Below are 14,489 nucleotides of genomic sequence, written 5' to 3' on the forward strand. Positions count from 1 at the left end.
GGCAAGGACAAAATCATGGACTTTGTGCACAGAGGGAGCCTTTGCCTCCCAAGACAGCAGAATCCCAACGTCTGAGACTCTGAGCAGTCCACTAAGCTGAACAAGGCTGACTACTTTATAAAAAAGCCATTCTGCATTACAAGTTTTTCAAGCATGCAATTCTTCCTACCAAGGTCAAAAATTATTTGTTTTTTTTTTATTTCTGCATTTCCCAAATGAATGCTTCAGAAAGAGCCATCTGTTGCACCATGAAAATCCCATTTGGTAAATGCAAACTGACGTTCCCCTCTCACCAAGGAACCAAAAAATCAAAACGCCTAGTTTCGTGGTCCAGAAGCGAATAAGGGCACAGCAAAAAATGGACCACCTGTCCCTTTTTTTTTTAATTTTAAAAAAAAACCAAAATGAAATAAAATACACGTGCAATGTGGATAAGTTTGAAGAAAAAAACTTTGGATAAAGCAGAGTTTTAAATGCTATTAAACAATTATTTATTTTTTTTGACAAGGCTATTAAATAATTATAGTAAGGAAAGAATCAAAGCTCTTTGCAAACTCACCAAATTGGGCTTTTTTTTCTTCTTTTTTCTCATTTTTATATCCCACGACAAGCAACCCATTTTTTCAAGGACAAGCTACCCAAATTGGTGTTTTGCGATTGGGTTTAACTAATGTAGGTGGGGGGTTGCTTTCACAAAGTAAAACATTGATCTCAAGCATTATGGACATTAGCTTACTCAGAAATTCTCCTTTGTCGGGCATTATTACGGTGCGGACGCAATGTATTTTATACTATTCATGCACAGCTTTCGCACAATAATAACATGTAAATATTCGAATGAGAGAATAATTGTTATGTACAATTACGAAATTGACCCCCATCACATTCAAATTATAATAACGAAATGGATAGAAGGAGCTTTCAAATTTTAAATACACTAAAAATGTTACTAAATTTTATGGACGCAGTGCAATGATTGTTCTGTGAATCAAAATACGTGAAAAATAAATTAATTGCAGTTTCCCATAACCCGAGGGGGTTCAGTACGAGGGCTCATAATAAAAAGGGTTTTCAGTTTCATGTAGTGGAATGTATTGTGTGTGGTTGAATTGAAGGATTAGAGTTAGAACAGATAGCAGTTCCAAACAACGTGTTTAGGACGTTTTCTATGCGATTAATGCGTAAAGTTGGCACCACCACCGACTAGTTTGATCTTCTGTGTTGACATTTTGACCTAGTTTTCTATTTGTTGTGGCAATTTTTTCCTCTTTTTCATGGTTGAATTATGTAGCAACCCACTAAATATTGCAAAGCCTTCCTAACTCGAGCTCTTTTTGAAGAAATACTTTCCTATACCCGTTTCATTGTCTCTCTTCCCGTTTCATTGATTGGACACGAGAATAGAAAGAGGACAATGAAACGAGAATAGGAAGTTTCTCTTCCGGTTTTAATTCTACATAAGCAAAGAAGACAAAACCCATCAAGTACTAATTCAAGAAAATTAACGAGGAAAATTGGGAATATAAGTGCCACACTCAAGAACCATATGAAGGGGATGATGCCCTGTTCTTTTACCAAGAAACGTTCGTGTAGAAAATTCATGTCCAAAAGACTAATCAAAATTCCACTTCCCTTTTTTCTTTTGGCATCACAGAAACATGACGCTGGGAGAGAATCTCACAGCTCCCCAGACAGCACGAGTCTGTTCTCACTTCGCTTCAGTCTTCATCATCGAATTCTGTTGCTCATCTTCTCCTCCTGTAAACAATAAACAATTAAACATCATAAACCACTAAAAAAATAAGAACATAAAACAGCAGACAAAAAATTCACCTTTTTTTTTTCACCAAAAAAAAAAATTCACCTTTTGCTCTTTTCCTTGACTTCACAGAGACGATATACTTTTCCCAGATAATTGACAAACTATTTTAAAGCTAATTTCTTTGAGAGTTTTTATTGCTATCAGTAAATCCGACCCTTACATCAAAAACATAGAAGGGATCAAACGGTTATGCTACCATATAGACATATACAGGCATATACTATCTTTCAGTTCCTCTTAACAGTCAAAAAAAGAAAAGAAAAAAAAAACAGAGAGAAACATCCCAAAAAATAAAAAAATATATTATATCAAAATTTGTATGGCTCATTTTCCATGACAGAAGCCAAACCAGTCACCATCTTAACCCCCGTCTGCGATCTCCTGGGCTTCAGCTCCGGTGGTTTCCATTCCTTCGCCACCACCGCATTCTCTTCCTCACCCGAACTCTCCGACAGCTCAAACACCGACTCCTCCAACTCAGTCTCAACCACCGAGTTCGTCCCGCCCTGACTCAGCTCAAACTCGCCGGTCTCGATCAAAGGCTCAGTAGTATTTTCTTCGGTCATCGAATCGGACGGTGAAGATGAAGCTCGGGTGTGAGGAGACAGCCACTTGGCCTTTATGTACTCTGCTTTCCTCCATGGCGGAATGTGCATCCCCTTCTTCTTCAAGCTCTGCTTCGCCGCCTCCGATACGATTTTGATGATCCTCCACAGCCGATCAGCCTTCCCAACGAAGATGTACGGAAGCGTCTGCAGAATCGCTTTGTAGCTCTTCGTCGGCCGAGCAATTTCGAACTCCGATCTGAAATCGATGTCGATTATCAATCTCTCCCCTTTGACGATCACGTCTATGTAATCATATTCTCCTGCAAGATCATCAACATCGCAAAATCAGAAGAAGAAAAAAAAATCACTCTTTTTCGCTTCCTACATTTTCTCCGCAGTAAAACGGTGCCGTATCCATTGATATTTTTGTAAGGTGTGGAGAGAGAGAGAGAGTACCGGCGGGATAGGAAGGGGTTTTTTCCCAGCGGGATTTGCAGACCGACGCGTCGTATCCGAGAGCAAACAAAAGATCAGTAACGACGGTTCTGCAGATGTCGTCTTTGCGTTTGCACACCTTGTTTTTCTCAACGATCTTCGCCGTGTCCGCTAGCAAATTCCTCTCATTCACACTTTGGCATGAAACCAAACCCTGTCGTCCAAAAAAGGAAACAAATTTTTATTTTTACTTTAATTTTTTTAAAATTCAATAACAAACGAAGTCTCTGTTTTTGAAGTTGTTAAACACAGAAAATCAGATATTTTACCTTAAGCAGCTCACAAGCTTCGCCAGAGGAGGCCAAGTTGGAATCACCGAAACCGCCAAACGCCTCCAATTCCTCTTCGGAGCTGTCGTTGCAGTTTCCGTTAAAGCAGTTGCAGCGGTTCCGGCTGCACCGCGCCACAGCCGATTGCTTCTCGTTGCTCTCCTCTATGAAACTCTGGACCATCTTCGCCAAGCACACTGAGCTCGGCTCGAACTCGCCCGACCCACCGCCGCCGCCGAAGCCGTCCTTGTTGAAATGCGGCTCCCCGATGCCGATTCCGCCGCCGCCCTTCTCCACCGCCGCGGAGCTTCTCAATACGTTTGTGAATGGACGCTCGAAGAGACGCTTGAGCCGAGACTTGGCCACCGGCTTGACCGCCTCGAACCTGGTTGCGTCTTCAGGACTCGTGCGAAAATCGATTGGTTGGATTTTCATTGGGAAAGGCATGATCGGTGCGATCAAATTCACGGAAAGAAAAAAACTATCTCTCTCTCTCAGAATCTCCGATCTTCAAAAACCAGTATTTTCTCCATTTCCACTAGGCTAAAGCTTGTTCTTGAGTTTCCTAGTGAAAAAAATTACACCAAATTCTCTAGCTCTTATACCATCAATTATTTTCTCACACTCCTCGCACTCAATTTCAAAATTCGAGAACGAAGAAACTTTAACTAAAATTTTGCACCAAAAACAGAGAGCAGAAATTCAAACTCCAAAACAAAAAAGGCAGAGGGTTCTAATGCCGATACATCGATCAAAACCTTCACTGACAACTCTGCAGCATCTTCTCTCGACTGAGATCGATGAACGGAATCGACCCAGAAATCCAGAAAATTTTGCCAAAAATCAATGCTAATTAGCTAAATTCGAGGCTCTTAAGCGAGAACAACAAGTACCTTTTAATCTCCGATTATTATATAGTTTCCTTGCCTCCAATTTGCGAAACAAAGCATGGAATAACTTTGAAACTCTGCCAAGTAAAAGTCGCTTTTGCGTAGGATTTTCTCTGATACGGTTAGGGTTCCCGAGATACGCGTAGGCACGAGAACGTCATGATGCTGCTGGTTATCCTGCTTTCGTCATTAGGCAGACGATCGGCCACCGGAAACTCCATTTTTCCCGGCGAGATCAACTTCTGTATGCCGGCGACGAAACCTAGACAAATCAGAGAGAGGGAGAGAGAGGTGAAAGGTGAAAATGAAATGAGAGCTTCCTCTGTTTAAACAGCTATAGAGTCCACAGAGCAGATGGTGTGAGCTATAAAAAGAGGGAGGGCGGGTGCTGCTGACTGGGACTTGACTGCCACGTGTAAATCCTACGTGGCATAGTATCTAATCCGTCGTGGGTGGGGCACGTGTCTCGTCGCGAGCCCGGTTCGTTGTGCTGTCGTTGGCCCCGGGTGACACGTTATGGTCTGGTTGCGACGTGGCGACTTGGGTCCGCATTTTCCATGACGAAAATATCCTCAGCATTTTGGTGAAATGACGGGGTGGTTTGCCCCCTCGTGATACGGAGGCTCTCAAATCCCAAAACCGCCTCAATTTCCAAAAACATCATCTGTTATGGTTAATTTTTTATTTTTTTAAGATTATGTTCTGACGGAAATGTCCTCTGCGGGGGCAGATGAGAGTTTAATTGGGACAAATTTTGCGGCCACATGGCTGAACACGCACTAGGGTCGTATTGTCATTTCATCCTTCTAACTCCCAAGTTAAAATTGCGGTGGTTGGCTCGCCTTCTTTGACATAAAAGCCCTTGGTGAACCTGAAATTAACACGGTTCCTTTTTTCTTTTCCGTAGTAACTTTTTTGCTTTACTTTCTGGAAGTTTTTTTTCTTAACCAATTTTCCAGAAGTAGGTTTAGTAATAGGAAGTAGTTTTTTTTTTTTTTGGTCAAACATGGTAAATAGTTATTGGCTCCATAAAATTTATCAAATTTCCATTGCAAATGAAATTTCTCTTTTTTAATTGTAGATTAAAAATACACCATAATTTTTATTTGTGATTCATAATTTGGATTATAAATCAAATGCTATATAAGATTTGTGTAGAAAGACTTTTATGATACGGGGACAACACTATTGTGTTATCTCGGCTAATAATGCTATGACACGCATGATGATACTTCCACGTAATATAACATTATTGGTAGAAAATTACAAAACAGTGTTATTCCAGTTGCAATTAAGTTGGTCTCCATTAATGAGGTAAAATTTGTGAGAAGGTTGGGAACCAAAGTGATGGTGAAAGATATAAAGAAAGAAAAACGATAAGTGAAAAAAAATGAAAGCCGGGGCCAGGAAAATCATAAAAAGAGAGGTGATGGGGTCCACATTCAATGACCGTTGGTTACTTGGTGCTACTTTTCTTTTTCTTTTTCCAAAAAGGAAACTTGGATTTGGATATTGCTGAAACCGGAAGCAGGGCTTATTTTGGGAAAGCAGGGGCATTTTCCTTTTCGTGATGAAAAGCGGTTGGTTTGTGTAATGTACGTTATGTCGTTTCTGTGATCTTCAGACACGTGTCCTGTACGCGGTGGTGAGAGCCGTTAGATTACTTCATCAGAATAACCCCCGTTCAAAATTTAAATCCCATTGCTGTCGTTTGCGAGAGAAAGTGGAGAGAAAATAGTTGGGGTTTGGATAAGTCCAGATTTCAAGCCCGTTCAGACAACAAGCCCATTGATTTCATGTGGGCAAAAGTAAGGTACTGTGGGTTTAAAAAGAAAAATAAAGTGTTAGAATTTCAGGTTAAAATGGGCCCTCAATTACACTATTGAAATTGCAATATGCCCCACTGAAATTACGTACTCTCTAGATGGTCCCCAATGTTTACACTTATTGTGATAACGCCACTTGATGTGACCCTATGACGAGTACAAGTCCCTTGTGTTTTATCCACACAAAAACTCAAAATTATTGAACATCCTTTGGGTCACCATTGCCTTGACTTTAAAGGATCCAAAAGAAACGGGGAGGAAATGTATGGACACTGCCTCCCTCCTTCTTTGGAATGAGACATTTCTACTTCCTACAAATTACAGTTTGACACATATACAAAGAAAATCATATGCACACTTGTCAAACTATAATTGACAGGAAAGTAGGAGTTCCTACTTCTAGGGAAGGAAGCATGTGTTTTCCAAAATGTATTATCATGCCAAATATGCTAGTTATAGTAGCTTACGATATCATGACCACACTTGTATGTGTGATTCACAATGAATGTGCATCAATGGCGATTTCTTTTTTTTCTTTTCTTTTTGTTGTTACTTGTGGGGTTGAATAAGGTATAGTGTGGATAATCGTAGTTTATTGAGTTGATAAATGAGGGTTTTTTCTTAGACTAATGCTTGCTTTGAGGAGGGTGCATCCAAATCGAATCTTAAACTGATAAACTATTCCACAAGCATTGCCAAAACAATAATTAATCACCCAATTTGAGAACACAACGTTAATTGGGGTTTTGGTCAACTTCGTTATAAAGAAATGCGATGCCTTAGGCTTAAGGAGAAGTCAAGCGTTCCCTCTGCTGTTTTTACATCTTGTAGGCTTGTAATATAAAACAATGCGCTATGGTCTTTAATTATAATTATGACGTGATGAAATGGTTAGTGCCTTATTAATCCTCTTCTTAATCTATGATATCTATCTATCTCGGGTTTCACATTACAAGTTACAACTATTTCAACGAAATTATTAAGGTCAATACTCAATATGATACCAATCATTCTCATACATTGGTCGAAAAATATAGATTTATATATTTTAACTCAAGATAACGGACCGTGAGAGTTGAAATCTTGCCGTAGATGTACGGGGTGTGACCAAAATGCTCAATCAAACATTTTCAATATTTTGTAATATATGTGTATAAGACAAGAAGTATGTCGAGAAAGATGAACGAGACTAAATACTTTGGATTTAGATACCATATTATCCACAGCCATACTATCATTATCTACACAATTCAAATAATAAAAAGTCCAATTATCTTTTATGTGACTTTATGCATATTCATGATCAAATATGGCTTTGCACTATCCTTGTATTTTTCCTGGATAAGGAATTTACTCGAAAGCATGGGAAAGACTGAGTGGATGATCCATAATTAAAGGTATGTGAAAGCTTATGCTTATTTCTCAAAGTCAGGTTTTGCCTTAGCTTTTATCATTTAGTTCCTTAGGATAAGTATATATGGCAGAAATTTGTCTGCTTTTCTTTGGTTGTGCATGGAAGGTGCACAAAATATTACCTCCCACTTTCATATATTAGCACTTTACACAAGAATTGATTTTCCTTGTTTATGGACATGACCAAATTTTTGCTTTTCCAACATGGGGTTTCTCATCATTTTGAGGTTCAAATGCCCTCAACGTGTCATGATTTGCTTAGTTTTGTTATGAATAAGCAATTGGGGTTTCCATCAATCTCTTGAAAATCATGGTTTTGGATTTATTTATATAATAATATGAAAAATATTTCCCTCCTCATGTAAGTAAAAACTTATATATTCATGTGAATAGCAGTATGATATGCGGGAGGATGTTTATCTTGATGAACTATTTTTACATATATGTCAAATTCCGATTTGCATAAAAAAAATTATGAAGCAAGCAGTATCCTAATAATGTTACATAATTTCCTCTTTGCATAACAACTCACAAAGTGCATACACCTGCTTGAAATCGAAAGCTAGCTGTTTACCATAACGAAATTGGAAGCTAGCTTTGATGTGATAATTACTTATTCGGAATAATTACCACTTTGAAAAGATGAAAACCTACGTGTCATTAACCTGACAGAGTCATGGTTTCCCCTTAAGACTACCAAATCTAAATTAATCACAACAAAACTTTGTTAATATCTCCCAATTTGATTGGAAAACCAAATTAATTAATACTTATTTTGTCATTATTTCGATATGAGGAGACATTTAATTTTAATTTACTTCTCCTTTCATTGATCCAAAGCCTGTTTTTTTACGTTTAAACAAAAGTGATTTGAAATTAAAATTCAAATCCTTTTTGTGTGAGTCAATATCTGGTCAACCAGCACCAGAAATTAACACATACACACAAGTGCCTCCCTCTCCGGCTGGATTTCAGTTGTGGGGCCCATATAAGGATGGACAACCTCTTTAGGGTCAGTAGGCCCCACACTCGTATATGTCCTTTCTTGGTGGGCCTCCAAAATAAAATGCTGTCTGGACTAAAACGACATGCCGTGTCAAATGGGCTTCTTTTTCCTAATAGGCCGATGTGTGTAGAAATAAAATGGGCTTTTCATAAATAGACACAATCTAACAAGACGTTTTTTTATAATAAAAAACCCTTTAAGTTCAATGCTTTTTGTATAAATAGACTTTCTAAGGATTTTTGTATAAAATAACATATTAAAATGGGCCTATTGTGAAAAGCTAAAATAAAAATTGTGGTGGTAGATGAAACCCTTATCATATGGTTGGACCATAATTTTAGGGTAATGATTTCCCCACTCAAAATTTATCCACTTACATTTCTTTTTTAGTTATAAAATAGAGTATAAGTAGATAAAATTGGAGTGGGGAAATCACCACTCTAATTTTATTCTTACTATAGTTTTTTTTTGTTGCTAAATAACTTTTATCAACAGTGATTCATTGAAAAATCTTGTGTGTAAAATTGGTTTCCACAACTCATCTCCTCCATCATGTTAAAGGCAAATCCAATAAAGCAAATCCTATACATCCCTATAAAGCAAAAAACCATCTCCATCCACCCCCAAAAAAAGAAACAACCATACCTTAATTCTCATACCAGATTTCATTTAAGAATAAAGTTAATATTGCCCACAGAAAATAACCAACTATATTCCAAAAAATAAAGTAAAATCAGCAAGGTCATTTCTTCTCCTCGGTAATTTTTGGTTTTTATACCTAAAGACTACATGTGTCTCACACACATGAGTGATAATCTAAACTACAAAGAAATGAGTTTCTCACACACACACTATGTGTCATGGTAGTTCGAACTTGAGATAACTGGTATGCAAATCAATACCCTTTTTCACTCGACTAGACCCTATTGACCCTATTATAATATTGTTATACAACAAGAATGATACAAATCCAATTTATAAACCTTTAATATACATGGAGCATCTTTGTGTACACAATTATTAAAGATGAATTTTGCTCTATGTGTCGTCCACTTGTTTGCCATTTTATGGTGTGACATGTTATGTCAAGTCATAATCAGGCTTATCTTGAGTTTTATGTTTCTTCTAGTTTCTTAATTCTGTTGGCTGTTCTTTTGGAGTGGCTTGTATTTGAAATCTTTTTTTTTTATTATAAAGTTTTTGTAAATTTATCTTGTAAATTTACCAAGTTTCGAAGAAAACTCACTTTCTACCAAACAAAATAATAATAATTTACACAAATAATTCAGTCAATTCTTATGGTTTGCGAAGTGTAGTCCATATCATCATCATCATCACCATGAAACCCTATCCTTTTTTTTTTCTTTTTTCTCCATGCATTTGCTTTCCCTGGTTTTCAATCCCTTTCCTCTTGCACAACACCTTTTTCTTTAGTTTCCACTTTCTTCTGAAGAAACCCATTGACATTTTTGGTACAAGATAACAAAGCTAGTAAATAAAAGGTAAACTAGGGTAGAAATTAGGTGACAAATTTTTTTGATCCATTGTACATGCCACTTCTTTGCAGTAAAACAATGAATTTCTGAGTCACAAGTTCTATAGCTCTGAATTTCTTGCAATCACTTATTAGGCGCGAAAGCAATAGCCTTTCACTTTTTTGACTTTTTTTTTATAAAGGTTCATTAATTTACGGGTTTTTTTGTTAAACCGAAAAATAAAAAGGGTGCCAGGCAAAAGGACCAGTAATTATTTTTCTTTGTGATATTGTCTTTTGGGGTCAATAAGTCTCTTTTAAACCAAAACAAAATCTCCACTCATTCTTTTGCTTTAACTTTTGTTATCATTTTTGTTTTCAAGAAAACATCCATGGGAGACATCTTCCTGATTTTCTTCATTTTGGAGCCAGGTGGCTACACAAGGATGCATGAGGCTTAAAGAATTTCCAATTACCAATTGATTGCAACAAAGTTAGGACCCTACACATTCATTATACATATAGAAAGTCTCACACTCAAGGTTAATTTATTTATACTTTAAGGTAAAGTGTGCAAACCTAGTAAAATGGGAAAGAAAATCGATGTGAGAAATGAATGCATTTTGCCCTTCAAATATCATATATTCCAAATTCTTTGCAACTAATAGGATCTGTAATGGACTCTCTAAATCACTTTTTAAGGCAAATTTTTAAGAAGAATTGGAAAAATATAATTCCAACTATGCTCCCTATCCACCTCTTAAAATATGGAGATTTCTAAGAGCTCCTAAATATAAAGAGAGAGAAAAGACTCCTAGTGGCTCCCTATAATTTATCGATGCTTTGTTTTATGCATATTTTAAACTTGTAATTGACACTAGCTATTTTTTCATACCATTTTTTATATCAATTATATTGAATTAACAAAATAATTATAGTATTTATGACTCCCTAAACTAGATAGTATCATTGGAGTTCGAATTTTATAGAGAGCTCCTAATAAAACTTTTGTGTGTATTTAGCTAATTTTTTATTATAAAAAAAACAGAGAGCATGATTGTAGATGCTATAAAAATAGTTCATTAAAAAAACACCCTAAAAAAATAGATAAATAAAAAATAAAAAATTCATTAAAGCTCACAAGGGAACAAAAAGAAGAAAACACAAAGGAGAAGGGCTTAACCCCAAGACCAACATACAAAAACTAGACCTAGAAACCCACGAAAGTGTAAAGTGTGGAGTGGACTTAGTTTTAACTTTGACAAATTTAGGGCGATGCAACCCAAGAGCAACAAACCCCAAAAACTAAGCCCAAAACAACACCACATTGCCAACTTCCTACTATTAGGTCTTTATGCTTCTTGGTATCATTCGGCCGGGCCTGCTAGGTTTCCAATCCTTTTGGGCTTTGTCCCATTTAATTCTCTTTAATAAATTTAAAATTTGAAGAATAGACAAAATAAACCCATTATTTACTAAAATGTGAGATGCAACCCATTATTATTAATAATTTTGATATAAGCCATATTTTACTTTAAAATACTGAGAGGGGAATTTGAACTCGGTTGCAGTGTGGAGAGCACTTCCATTTTAGCCAACTTAACTAAGCCCATGCCTACTACTCTACGAAATGCAACCCAATATTTAATCGTACAAAAAACATGACTTCCTAACCCCAAAAATAAAAGAAACAAGGAAAGGACATGAAGGCTTGGCAATAGACAACAGTGGGAAAAATGTAAAAGATTTGGTGAGCTTGGGAGGGAGGGGTGGAGTTGGTAAAGTGGGAAAAATTTGAAATCGAAATTGGGAAATTTCCAATTTCCCACCCAAAAGGAACCGCCTTTTGGTCTGACCACATTTAAAACAAACCGAAACCCGCTCCATATTTACGACCCGCTTTGGATAAAATATGCACACTGTCCTCCAAGACCTCTTTCCCTCTTAATTTTCCTATCTCTACAGTTCCTTTCCTTCTTCAGCTTCCCTTCGAACCCTTCGAACCCTTCAGGTTTCTCTCTCTCTCTCTCTCTCTCTCTCTCTCTCTCTGTTAATCTGTGTTAGATTTCTCTCTCTAAACCTCTCTTTGTGCTCTCGTAGAGAATTGTGTTTCTAGATTAGGGTTTTTTCTTCACTTTCTTTGGATACTGCTTTGTTGACTTTACCAATTTTTCATTTTTGGGTTCGGCGAACAGAGCTAAGCCCAGATCTAGACCCTTTTCTTCGTTTGGAGTTTGTGGTTTGTACAATTTTGTAGTCTATATTTAAACTTGAATTTTCTGAATTTTCCCACTTTGATCTCCGCGATACTTTTACAGATCTGGTTCTCGTTTCGCTTCACCAACTGAGTTTGGATATTTATTTATTTTTGTTTGTAAATACTTAGTCTAGATTTGCCTTCATTTTATTCACGGACGGTGCTTCAGTGTCAGATTTGCATAACTTTCTCCTAAATATTTTTCTGTTTATTAAAATCAGAATTTCAACTTGCTCTGAAGTCCTGATTGGTTTAGTCGTCTTGGTCTCCTGTTTATCTTATCGTTTTGGGTTTTCTTATTTTTTTATTTGTGAATTTTGAAAATAATTTTTACAGGCAGAAATGGCGGGCAAAGGCGGGAAGGGGCTTTTGGCAGCGAAAACCACAGCAGCTAACAAGGACAAGGAGAAGGAGAAGGACAAGAAGAGGCCTGTTTCCCGTTCATCTCGTGCTGGTATCCAGGTATTCCTCTAAATTTTCAATTCATTAAATCCTCTAATTTATTAAATTCATAGAATCTGAACCAAAATACTTGTTGTGATCATGTTTATTACTCATGAGTTGCATTGGGTTAGTTTAATTTGTGTTGTTGGTGTTGCTTTTGCAATTGGGTATGTGTAGTTTCCGGTGGGTCGAATTCACAGGCAGCTGAAATCCAGAATTGCAGCACATGGCCGCGTTGGAGCCAATGCTGCCGTGTACTTGGCCTCAATCCTTGAGTACCTGACAGCTGAGGTTCTCGAGTTGGCTGGAAATGCAAGCAAAGATCTCAAGGTGAAGAGAATCACACCAAGGCATCTGCAACTGGCCATTAGGGGAGATGAAGAGCTTGACACTCTCATCAAAGGGACCATTGCTGGTGGTGGTGTCATCCCCCACATTCACAAGTCCCTCATCAACAAGACCTCCAAGGAGTGATGAAGCTGATGATTTTAATTGGGCATCTCTACTGATGTTTGTGTTTAATATGATGACTCTGTTTTAGTTTGGCATTTTAGTGGTTGTTTAGGTTAGCTGGGTTTGTTAGTAGTAGTACATATGGGCAATCTGGTTGTTTGTCCTTTTGAACTGTTAGCACTTTGTTCATGTTTATGTGTTTTGTTGGATAGTTTTAAGTTTTAACCAGGATTCATCTGTCTTTATTGAACATTCTGTGTCTTTTAATTTCTGCTTTTGGTTGTTGTTAAATGATTGTTGCAAATTAAAGTTCCTTGTACTGAGGCAAAAGATTAATTTGTAGTTTCGTCATCAAATCTTTCAGTCTTGTGTAATTGAAGCATTTGCAGGCAATTGAACAAGTAAGAGGATTTGTATGTTTGGCATTTGATCCTAGTCAATGGTTCAGTGGGCAGTTGGGTTGTCTTTGTGCTAATTGAAATAGCCATTGATGATGAATATAGCAAGCTTAGGACATGAGATTACCATTTCAATTACATCTGGGATATTTTTCGCTTAAATTATTTATGAGTGCAAAAATCAGCAATTTGGCATTTATATATTGATAACCAAGTCTCCCTTTCCTATTTTTTTGAGGCATCATTTTATAATACTAATGAATTAATCTCAATTTTATGTGGGCTTTCACTAGCCATTTTGTTTATGTTTCTGTGCTTGACTTTTGGGTTTATCTTGGTCTCTCTTCACGGCCCAACTTTGCTATTGTCGACTAATAAAATATAGTCATTCTATATATGGCCCTTAAGTGAGGTTTTATCTTTTAATTATTGGATTAGGCTAATCAATTTGATCTAATGGCTTACCAATTTAATCTAACGGTTGAGTGATAAGGCCTCACTTAAGAGCGATATATAATGCTCTCACTACTAAATTCTTGATAAAATACAATCATCAAACCCATTTCATTCAAATAGCTCAAATGGATTAACAATGAGAGAACTGACAAGGCGGGAAATGACATCTAAACTGTAATAAAATACAATTTGGATGCTCTTGTGACATCATGAGAAATGTAATCTAATTGTGATTAAATATAAGTTAGATGCTTATGCGATCCTTCGATGCTTGCACTTGGTAACAAACAAAAAACAACCAAGAAGCTACGATGTCGATGTGCACGTGTGTAGATCTATACTCGCAGTTTGTTGTTGACCCTAAATTTCAATTTCTGCTACATATAATGGCTGGACTTTGAGCTTCTATGGGTTAAATCATAAAAAAGTAGAACCTAAAACAAGTTATCATCAGAATTACTATTGTGCAGAAAACTCCCAATAATCTTGTTGTTAATGGACGGACTTTAGACAAACACACAATGTATGTGTCAAACACTCACACACACACACAAATAACCAAGCACAAAGGACACACCAATTTATAGAGGTTTAGCAATTTGCCTACATCCTCTTTGGTGATCTACCTGAGAAATTTCACTAATGAAGATAGATTACAACTTTGGTTTACTAATAAAAATCCCTTTTAAAACACTACCCTCACAATCTGTTTCTCTCACACCCCTTGCTCAACACTTT

At 36.9% G+C, this 14,489-nt stretch overlaps 2 protein-coding genes across 3 annotated transcripts; one reads left to right on the forward strand and one right to left on the reverse strand.

The window, feature by feature from the left end:
- Positions 1 to 1,926: 1,926 nt before the first annotated feature.
- LOC110763491 (uncharacterized) lies at positions 1,927 to 4,370 on the reverse strand. The gene is made up of 3 exons (XM_021966286.2): positions 3,135 to 4,370; positions 2,827 to 3,019; positions 1,927 to 2,690 (listed from the first exon to the last, which is right to left on the reverse strand). Exons 1-3 carry the CDS (start codon positions 3,579 to 3,581, stop codon positions 2,131 to 2,133), a joined length of 1,200 nt encoding a protein of 399 aa, XP_021821978.1. The 5' UTR covers positions 3,582 to 4,370; the 3' UTR covers positions 1,927 to 2,130.
- Positions 4,371 to 11,596: 7,226 nt separating this feature from the next.
- On the forward strand, positions 11,597 to 13,147 carry HTA11 (histone H2A 11). 2 transcript variants are annotated; one of them, XM_021966287.2, is made up of 3 exons: positions 11,597 to 11,754; positions 12,337 to 12,462; positions 12,622 to 13,147. In XM_021966287.2, the coding sequence occupies exons 2-3, from the start codon at positions 12,343 to 12,345 to the stop codon at positions 12,916 to 12,918; spliced, it is 417 nt and encodes a 138-aa protein (XP_021821979.1). In that variant the 5' UTR covers positions 11,597 to 11,754; positions 12,337 to 12,342; the 3' UTR covers positions 12,919 to 13,147. The 2 variants fall into 2 exon arrangements, with proteins under 2 accessions (XP_021821979.1, XP_088102133.1); XM_088246007.1 differs by lacking the exon at positions 11,597 to 11,754 and adding an exon at positions 11,958 to 11,982.
- The last annotated feature ends 1,342 nt before the right edge of the window (positions 13,148 to 14,489 follow it).

Source organism: Prunus avium, chromosome 8, assembly GCF_965620075.1.
Source record: "Prunus avium chromosome 8, drPruAviu1.hap1.1, whole genome shotgun sequence".
In the NCBI taxonomy this organism is placed as follows: Eukaryota; Viridiplantae; Streptophyta; class Magnoliopsida; order Rosales; family Rosaceae; genus Prunus; species Prunus avium.

Excerpts from the sequence above, each read along its gene's own strand:
- LOC110763491 (XM_021966286.2), bottom strand. The coding sequence starts at position 3,581 with ATGCCTTTCCCAATGAAAATCCAACCAATCGATTTTCGCACGAGTCCT. Across the intron at positions 3,020-3,134 it reads AAGCTTGTGAGCTGCTTAAG|GGTTTGGTTTCATGCCAAAG; the intron begins GTAAAATATCTG and ends TTTGGACGACAG. Across the intron at positions 2,691-2,826 it reads AACCCCTTCCTATCCCGCCG|GAGAATATGATTACATAGAC; the intron begins GTACTCTCTCTC and ends ATGATCTTGCAG.
- HTA11 (XM_021966287.2), top strand. The coding sequence starts at position 12,343 with ATGGCGGGCAAAGGCGGGAAGGGGCTTTTGGCAGCGAAAACCACAGCA. Across the intron at positions 12,463-12,621 it reads CATCTCGTGCTGGTATCCAG|TTTCCGGTGGGTCGAATTCA; the intron begins GTATTCCTCTAA and ends GGGTATGTGTAG.